The sequence below is a fragment of the Quercus robur genome, chromosome 9 (genome assembly GCF_932294415.1).
Source record: "Quercus robur chromosome 9, dhQueRobu3.1, whole genome shotgun sequence".
NCBI classification, from domain to species: Eukaryota; Viridiplantae; Streptophyta; class Magnoliopsida; order Fagales; family Fagaceae; genus Quercus; species Quercus robur.
In genome coordinates this window covers 34,353,007-34,363,424 of record NC_065542.1, presented here as the reverse complement: position 1 = coordinate 34,363,424, position 10,418 = coordinate 34,353,007, and the positions used below count along the sequence as shown (strand labels likewise).

The window sequence follows — 10,418 nt, the reverse complement described above, 5'->3', positions numbered from 1 at the left end:
CTAAGGATAGTCACCCGCCGTCACAGCTAGTGTTATTGCACCCAAAGGGAACACCTTCGTACCCTCAAATCCCACGAGTGGGGCGTTCGTTAGGGACAACCGTTCCCTGTCAATCCTCATTTGCTGGAATGCTGGATAGTACAAGATGTTTACTGAGCTGCCGTTGTCGACGAGGACCTGGTGCATGTTATAATCCCCTATCTGCAGGCTGACCATTAGTGCGTCGTCATGAGGATGGTGAAGTCTCCAAGCGTCATCCTTCGAAAATTTTATGACGGGGTTATCTATTCGTGGCATCTTTGGTACGAATCCTGTGAGTTGGACGCTGTGGACCATCCTGAGGTAGGTTTTGCGGGCTTTCTTGGAAGATCTGGCTGTAGCTGTGCCCCCTACGATCATTCTTATGTCCCCTATGGGTGGTCTAGGGCGCTCGTTCTCCCGTCGTAGGGCCTGTTCCTCCGATGTATCAGTTCTTTCCTTGCTAACAAACCTCTGTAGCTTCCCCTGCCTAATTAGGGCCTCAATCTACTGCTTTAGGTCGTAGCAGTTGGCTGTGTCGTGCCCGTGGTCTCAGTGAAAGCGACAATACTTGCCTCTCGGTCTTTTGTTGGGGTCTCCCTTCAACTTTCCAAGGAAAGTCAATGCTCCTTCATCTTTGATTTGCATCAATACTTGGTCGATCGGGGCGGTTAATGGGGTGAAATTGGTGAATCTTCCAGTGGGGGGTCTGGAGCGCTTTTCATCATGTTGATCCCCGGTTCTAGCGACCTTTCGCCCCCTATCCTGTCGCGTGTCCTCCTGCCTCTCCCTCTTCTTAAGCTTTTCCTCGCGGGCCAGCAATGCATCCTCTGCATTCATGTACTTGGTAGCCTTGTAGAGAACGTCCGTCATGGTCTTTGGGTCATTCTTGTACAAAGAAAACAAAAACTTACCCTTCCGTAGCCCGCTAGTAAATGCGGCTACGAGTATCTTATCGTCAACTTCGTCAATCGAAAGGGCTTCTTTGTTGAAACGAGTTACGTAGGCCCTCGTCTTCTCATTGCTTGATGCTCATTAAGCACGTGGTGGACCTTTTGTACCGATGTCCACCTATGAAGTGTGAGGTGAACTGGGCGCTCAACTCCTTGAAAGTATTGATGGAGTTTGGTATCAACCTACTGAACTAAACCCTCGCAGGCCCCTTCAGCGTGGTCGGGAACGCCCTACACATGATCTCGTCTGGTACCCCCTGAAGGTGCATCAGGGTCTTGAAGGTCTCTAGATGATCGAGGGGGTCCTTGACCCTGTCATAGCTTTCGATCTGGGGCACCCGGAACTTTGGTGGCAGGGGGAATGAATTGACGGACGTGGTGAATGGTGAGTCGGTTCTGTTCACTAAATCGTCGAGATCAGAAGATACTCGTCCCTTGAGGGCATTCATCATGACCTCCATCTGCTCCTTCATCGCATGCATCTCTACGATGATAGGCGAAGGGGCAAAATCCATGAGAGACGGAAGGCTTACGTTTTGCCGCTCCGGTCAGCTTGGGGCGTTACTGCCCTCTGGCCTCTCCTGCTCCCTTCGCTCGGCACTGTTACCTTCCTGGTTTTGCTCCTGAAGGTTAGGTCCTACATCCCTTTGGCGTAGCTGCTCCTCCAGGTCATGGTTCTGCTTTGTGAGTCGTTCTACTGCTGTCATGAGAGTCTGGACCTGCCTTTCTAATGCAGTAGATCTTGGTGGCTCGTCTTCTTGAGCGTTGGTGGTGGTTGCCATCGAGCAAGTGAGTACCATGCGACTCTTATGTCCGGGAGGCGATAATCTGGCTCAAATTCTTCGCGTTCCCCACAGACGACGCCAACTAATGATGCCGTAAAATCATCAGTGAGCTACACGATTCACGCTCGCTCAAGCTAACAACCTACAAGAAGAAATAAGTGATCTTGTCGAGGGCACTGGTGTGGTGTCGGCCAAATACCCTCCGACGGTCAAGTTAGAATTGTTCTCAACTCTAGAGTGCTAGAGAGGGTAAATTATGCATACCTTAATTTGCGAGGGTATTGAGGCTTTTATAGTAGTAGGTTGACCTCTCCTCCTTGATATGGAAGTCTTTTCCTTATAAGAATCCTCTTGAGTAATCCTAAACGTGATGGACAAGACATTTCCTTGTAGAGGGGATTAACGCTCGTATCTTCCGGAATCCTCTTTGCGCTAGGTTTCTGATTTCCTTGGAGACCCTACGTGTGCGACAAGAATATGGAACTGCTCAAGGCCACTGGGCTCTATTGTTGCCGGCCCATGGGCTCGGATCCGTCAGGCCCAATGTGGTGAAAGTCCATTGCGCTAAATTTTGCCCCTTCACTTATAAAGGTTAGGTCATTTTGTAAGTATTAGTGTTGTAAGTCTTGTCTTTCCACTTCTTCATTCTTTATCCCCTATATCTTTTGTCTATATTATCTAAAAATAAATAAACTAGCTGTTTCAGTTTATCTGCAATGGACCGTGGTAGCTCATTATGATGGCCTTTTTAAGGGAGAAGGCCTAGTGAATGAATAATTCTGTTGATAAATGTATTATTGGGTTCCAAAGCTCAAATTGGACCTTTACGAGCCGAATTGAATCTCATAAGAAAAATTAGTGGGATGGGTTTAGCATGAACCTACGTTGAGCTTGGACCATTGGAATATCAATAGTGTCTGGAGGCCCAATTGGTAGCCTCAAATAGACACCAGTAGTAGCCTAGTCTTCTCTAAGAATTTATGTTGTGCGAGGGGTGAAAAAATGAAATTAAGATAAAAATAATAATTATTTAAAATATGAAAAATGAAAACAAAAATGAGAGGCTGTGGTTGGAATTGTATGGATATTTACATTTTTTTAGGAGGCCCTTGCCTAGCCACGAAAGACTAATCATATGAGAACAAATGCAAAATGGACTTGGATTGGATCTGGTGTTTAAATTGCGCTGGACCCATCTAGAAAATATTACACGTTATAATTTGAAGTAGTGCAGTGCAATTGGACAATAAACCTAACCCTCATCCATGTGAAGACTACCCAAAAAAAAAAAAAAAAAAAAGAGACAATAATGTTTATTTATTTATAGATTTTATTAACAAATATCTTTAGGGCATAAATAATACATTAGTAAATTATTTTTAAAAATTTTATGAAAAAAAAATAACTAATTTTTTTAACTTTCAATAAAACATTTTTTAAAATAGATGACTATTGTATGGATTCATTAAGCGGAGCTTTATCCAGGAAGGAAATGCATTTTGAATTTTAGTTGGTGTAGTTTCGTACTATTTTGGACCAATTGTTTTGTCGGTACTACCGTCTTTTTATTTTTGGGTGAAAAATAGGTTGGTACTTGGTACTATCGTCAGCTAAGATGTGATAGCGCGTTACGTTCATTCTTTTGATTAGACTAAATAGGAGTCTTTTCCACGTTCCAACGTACTAGCATAGATAGTGGAGAAGTCATTGGTGCAGACTGACTCTACAGTTTTTTACCATTTTGGATAGTAGAATTAGAGCAACCACATTAATTCGTGCAAATTTTTTATCTATTTTGTAAGAAAAAACCTACTTTTTTATTTTACACATTTATTTTTACAAAACACCCATATCAGTTTATCTATTCTACACATTTATTTAATAAAATATTCATTCTTTTTACATTTTTTATTATTTCGTTCCCTCTCCTCTCTGGCACAGACCTCGTCTTCTCCATCCACACCCACACCCAACCAGCCACCCTTCAACAAAATCCGGCCACTGATTCACCGATCTTGCACAACAACAATGATTCACCGATCTTCCACAACAACAATCACAACAACAACAACACAATCACAACAAATCTGACCCACTCACCCTCCATGTCCGATCAATTCTCCGTCACCGTCTTCGTTTCCAAACGGATTGTTGGATCGGAGAGGCTGATCAGCGTTCCCAACTCACTCGCCGCCCAAACTCGCCAATCGGACTCAGTCCGTGCTGCGCGAGATCTCCGCCGAGCTAGCGTCGTCTTCGTCTTCGTCTTCGAAGCTTGAGATTTTGAAGAAGAAGGAGAAGCTGATTGGCTTTGTAGAGTTGAGATGAAGAAAAGTGATGAAATGAGAGAGAGAGTTGAGATGAGAGAGTCAGATGCAGGAGAGAGAGAAGAAATTAATAAAATAATGGGATAATTATAGCAAACCCACCTGAGGTTTGGCCCGTTTACACTTTACCTACCCGTGGTTTAAAACTTATCACTTTGCCCACCTAAGGTGCCTTCCGTTAGAGATCTGTTACCCACCTCTCCCTTTGCCGTTAGAAAAACACATTTTTAGAGAAAAACAAACATAACAAAGATAAAAAAGTTAGGGCTTTTATTTTGCTTAAGAACTTCGCCTTAAAACTGCATAACTCAAACTCTCTCTCTTTCTTATGAATCAAATCAAAGGAAGAAGAAAAGGAGAGAGAGATCTGTGAGTGTTGTAATCTCTAAACTCTAAATCTATCATTTGTTATGACAAAAGAGAGAGATAAAGAGAGTTCTTGGAGTCGGAGTCTTAGGAGAGTAATAAAAGAAAAGAAGTTGAACATCAACGCGATCGTGCCTTCAACTTCTGGAACCCACGGTGGCCGATCACTCGGTTTAGGCGAACCGCCACCACCTCCGCCTCCAGGTGGGCCACCACGTGGAGGACCTAGAGCTGGACCCTTCTTCAATGACCACAAAACCCTTCTTCAACGACCGCAACTCCGGCGACGTCGCCATCCGCCTCTTCTTCGAACTCTCCCCCTTCGACTCCTCCCCCACCACCATTCCCACCTCCACCTCCACCTCCACCTCCACCAACACCAACGAAAACAGCATATACGAAGGCATCCAGACTCAGATCTACCTCCACTCCCACGTCCTCCACCGCTCCAAATACTTCTCCGCCCTCTTATCCGACCGCTGGCAAACCCAAACCCTAACCCAATCCCAATCCCAATCCCAATCCCAAAACCAAACCCAAAAACCGTTAAAACTCAATCTAGGTATCCCACTGACCCCTACCTCACTCCAATCTTACAGAACCGTCCTCTAACTCCTCTACACTCTCGTTCTCTCCAACTCAATCGATTCCGTCTCCACGGCTCTCGATCTCCTCCCAATCGCCCTCAAACTCCTCTTCGAAGATCTCGTCAAATCGTGCGTCACTTATCTCGAGTCCGTGCCGTGGACCGAGGCCGAGGAGCAGCGAGTTCTGACCATCGTCCCTTTATTGAAACAGGACGAGAGCCAAGAGCTCCTCTCTCGGCTCTCGCCTCCGACCGAACCCGAAGAAATGCTGCACTCTCTGGTCTCGTCCGCGATCAACAAGTACCCGAACATGGCTAGTGGGTTTTGAGAGAAGGAAGAGGAAATATGAGTGGTGGTGGTGCCAGAGATGGAGGGAATGACAAGGGTAGTGTGGAAATTACGGGAGGAAAGGTGGGTGCAAAGCTCCATGCAAGGGTGAAGGATTGAATACATGTTTGAATAACCAATGGACAAGAGAATAGCAATACTGTTGGTTTGTGTTTTGTTCTAAAAGAAGTTCTTAAGCAAAAAAAAAACCCTAACTTTTTGATCTTTGTTACGTTTGTTTTTCTCTAAAAATGTGTTTTTCTAACGGCAAAGGGAGAGGTGGGTAACAGATCTCTAACGGAAGGCACCTCAGGTGGGCAAAGTGATAAGTTTTAAACCACGGGTAGGTAAAGTGTAAACGGGCCAAACCTCAAGTGGGTTTACTGTAATTATCCCTAAAATAATTATGAACGAGCTACAGTACCCGTGTATATTTACACGGGTACTGTAGCTCATGGAAATATATACATGATTTTACACATTTTTACACCCACTGATGTGGGTGTTTTTTGGCTCAAAATGTGTAAAATTTGCACTGTAGATCTATTTTAGAAGATTTTAGATGGTCTGATGTGAATGCTCTTAGCAGTCTTTAGCTTCAGCCAATGGTAGATATTTGTAGGGTATAAAATCCGGAATTTTTTTTTTTTGGTAAACAAATCCGGATTGAGATAACTAGGCTATTACAATTGATGCAATAGCAATGAATAGATAAGATTGAAATCTACAAGAGAGATGTTACATCTACAATATTTTTACAACAAATCACAGGTGGTTAGTTGTTATTGGTTCAAATTTGAAACTAACACTAAGATTACTTTTTTGCCCTAACAATAACAATCAGTAACAACCTGCCACTTAGGATTTGTTGTAAAAATGTTGTAGACATATCATTTCTCAATTTACAAAATTACAATTTTCAATTTCACCTATTAAATAAAAGGATCCATAGGGCATACGTTAATTATCTATTTTCAAAAAGTTTTTATGGGAAATTGAAAAAACTGTCAAAACAGTTAATTACTTTTTCATTTTTTCATAAAAAAATTTAGTAAAATTGTTCCCTAATGTATGACCTAAGGGCACACATTAATAAATTTAATATATATATATATATATATATATATTTTGAAGGAAATAGAGTAATTGCATGCTGCAATTATCTCAATCCATAAAATCCAAGCCCAATACCTATCGTTGCAATAAATATTTGCTGCAACTCTTACAAGTACGTGGGCTCCACACATATGGGATGCACAGACTAATGAGAAGCCCATTCCTTGGGAGGTACTATTTCTTTACTAAAAATCTTATTTTATTTTTCATTACTTATCTAGGAGAAAAATTATGGATCTAGATCTCAGCCCTCAAATTAAAAAAGAATTTTTTATTTAAAAAAAAAAAATCTGATCTAAGGATTGAAATTGAAAATTAAATTCTCAATTAATTATTATTTTAGCCCTAACGTTTGTCATGTGTGTCAAATAGTCTATAACGTTTTAAATGTGTTAATTTCGTTTTTAATCTTTTAATTTTGTGTCAAAATAATCTCTATCATTAATAACTAGATAAAAAATACTGACCCTAGAGTGCATACTTCATAACTAGATCTTGATTAAATTTGACACCATTTAGAGAATCATGTTGATCTCGTCTAGTTCTTCAAGCTTCTCAAAATTCACATACACCAATACCAAGGCCTCCTCTACTTTCCAATGCCCTATAACTTAAAACATGCCGTTGTCGTTAGTACCCCACTCCTTACATGGCCCCACTCCCCCTATCATCTACACGCCACTGTCGCCCCTTCCCCTACTTTTGCTACTCCCTCCCTTAGTGTCACCAGGTCTCGTCTACATGGGCTTTAATTCTTTGGTTTAGTTTTATTTTCAATTCAAGCCATGTCGTAATCTACCTGGAATCCCAGGTGGCATAAAACTACTTTTTATTATTATTAATTATCACATTAGTACCACCACGCACTCTTGGTACGGTGGTCACTCCACAAGTATAAATTCTTGTGAGGTGTGGGGGGCAAGGGCCGAGGTTTAAGTCTTTAAGAGGGAGTTTCACACACATATACACTTAGGTTAGACTTGAGTATAATTTCTATCTTGTATAAATAAAAAATAAAAAAAATAAAAATTATCACATTAGTGATGTGAGCATATTTATCCACCACTTAAAAGTAATGACTATTTTAATTTAATATCAAAATGTTAGGGACTAAATTAACACATTGCAAATGTTTGGGACCATTTTAACATTTAGGGCAAACATTAAGAACCTAAATGGTAATTAAATTGTTGAAGATTCACTCAAATGTATTTCGATTTCATTTGAAGTGAAAAAATTGATGAAGATTTCATATGTTCCTTTTCTTTTTTCCTCAACAAACTTAATTAATAAAATATAACCACTAAGGGTTGAACCCAAAATATCAAGCTGAATAAAGGAGATGGTTACAAGGAAAATACTCTTCCACAGTGTGTAAATTTTACGCAATGTGTTATTATAGATTGAACACATGATTTAAACCCAAGTTTTCAATTATATAAGTACATAGTGTGTAAGACACACTATGTGTAATAAACAATCCCCGAGGTTCTGGGTCCACAAAAGGTTCTCATGACAAGGATAAAGGGAAAGGCCTAGTCAATCTGGAACCATTACACCCGAGCAAAGTTGGCGAAAACCTACTAAGCCGAGGTAAGGTCCCACCCTATCATTCATGACCCAGAAAGCTACCGAAGGAGGAATAGCCCAGAATGCAACCGAAGAACCAGGAAGAGTAGCACACAATCCAAGCAATAGTCACCTCTGCATTAATTTGGTGTTCCTACCTAATACATGCCACATTTAATGATGAATAACTGATCTGAATAGTGTTATTAGACACCCCAAAAGACCATCGTCATCATAAAATTAACAGAGGAGACACCTGATGAGACAAGGATATGCTGACATCTTGCCTGGTAATCCACTAAGGAGAAAGATGATCTGAGGGTATAAATAACATGTTCCCACTTACTAAAAGGGGGACTAAAAAAAGAGAGGAGGAGAGTTAGTCTAAAAAAGGGTTCTTGCTTAGGTTTATCTTACTTGTGATCTCGGCAGAAGTTCAGTTACATCCTTTGTGTGTGTGTGTGTCTCATTTCAATCCTTGATCTTACTTGTTCAGTCTTCCCATTGTGGATTACCCATTTATTAACAAATTAATTGTGATGATTAAATTCATAGAACCTTCTTTGAGGTCTCAAGCGTTTAAAACACTCTATTTGTTTTACACATAGTGTGTAAAACATACTATGTGAAATAAACAACCCTCGAGGTTTTGGGTCCACAGAAGGTTCTCATGACGAGGATAAAGGGAAATGCTCAATCAATCTGGATCCATTACACTCAAGCAAAGTTGGCGAAAACCTACTAAGCCGAGGTAAGGTCCAACCTGATTATTCTTGACCCAAAAAGTCACCAAGGGAGGAATTGCCTAGAATGCAACCGAGGAACTAGGAAGAATGGCACACAATCCAAGCAATAGTCACCTCCGCATTAATTCAATGTTCCTACCTAATACATGCCACATTTAATGATGAATAACTAATCTAAATAGTTTTATTAGACACAGCAAAAGACCATTTTCATCATAAAATTAGGGGAGGAGACACCCGATGGGACAAGGATTTGCCGACATCTAACTTGATAATCCATTAAGGAGAAAGATGATCTGAGGGTATAAATAACATGTTCTCACTTACTAAAAGAGGGACTAAAAAAAGAGAGGAGGAGAGTTAGTCAAAAATATTGTTCTTGCTTAGGTTTATCTTGCTTGTAATCTCGACAAAGGTTCAGTTTCATCCTCTGTGTGTGTGTGTGCGCATGCGCACGTTTCTCATTTCAATCCTTGATCTTACTTGTTTAGTCTTCCCATTGTGGATTACCCATTTATTAACAAATTAGTTGTGATGATTAAATTCGTAGAACCTTCCTTGAGGTCTAAAGTGTTTTTGAGCCCCACAATTATTGTTGTTGTTGTTGTTGTTGTGTATACCAAAGAATATTTTAGAGAGAGAAAGAGATAGGGACAGCTAGGAAGGAGAAAACTGCAAATTTATTTATTTATTTTTATATGACGTAAAATTTACGGACAACTAACTCCACCAGCCAGAACCAGTTACCAAAAAACTCAAGGGTATTCACACCTAACGGACTAAGTAATTTATGCTCATGTCCAAGAGCATAAACTTAGGGTGTGTTTGTTTCATGTAAAATATTTTCCGGAAAATACTTATTTTCCGGAAATGCTATTTTCAGGAAAGGAAAATATTTTTAAGTGTTTGGTTGCATTTCAGAAAATGTTGTGAAAAATATTTTCTGGTGTTTGGTTGTGTTGTTGAAAATACCATAGAAAACACATTTTCTACTTGTTGCTCACATTTTCTCACATTTTCTCAGCTGCCAAACAAATATATAATTTCATCCCTCAATCCAGAAACACAAATAAAACCCAGAAAAAAAAATCATAATCCGGTCAAATTGAGAGAAGAAGGAAGAGAGAGAGGACGATCGGTTTTGGGGTCGAGGACAATCGGTTTTGGGGTGCAACGATCGCAATCGGGGACGACGAATCGATGCTGCAACTGCGATCGCGATCGGCGTGAAGGCGAGATCGCGATCGGGGACGACGAATCTGGGTCGAGGACGATCGGTTTTGGGGTGCGACGAGAACGATTCGAAGTCGAAGTCGAACATCGAAGTCGAAGGGTGCAATTCGAAGTCGAAGTCGAAGGGCTCTGGGCTCTGGGTTTGATCTCTCTCTGGGTGCGATCTCTCTAGTCGGAGCTTGGCTGGCCGGAGGGGTGTGCTCTCTCCCTCTCTCTTCTTCCTCTATCTCACTCTCACTTAGCTCTCTCTCTGTTTTCCGGAAAATGATATTTGAAGGTAAAATAAAAACAGAAATCATTTTACACCCCAACACCCGGTCAACTGAAAACCATTTCCGGAAAATGCATTTTTCATGCGCAACCAAACACCCGTAAATATGGAAAAGCATTT

At 40.9% G+C, this 10,418-nt stretch overlaps 1 protein-coding gene across 1 annotated transcript; it reads right to left on the bottom strand.

Annotated features, from left to right (window-relative positions):
- LOC126700998 (uncharacterized) lies at nucleotides 1-891 on the bottom strand. Its single transcript, XM_050399148.1, has 2 exons — nucleotides 590-891; nucleotides 1-508 (listed from the first exon to the last, which is right to left on the bottom strand). The coding sequence occupies exons 1-2, from the start codon at nucleotides 889-891 to the stop codon at nucleotides 1-3; spliced, it is 810 nt and encodes a 269-aa protein (XP_050255105.1).
- Between the last annotated feature and the right edge of the window lie 9,527 nt (nucleotides 892-10,418).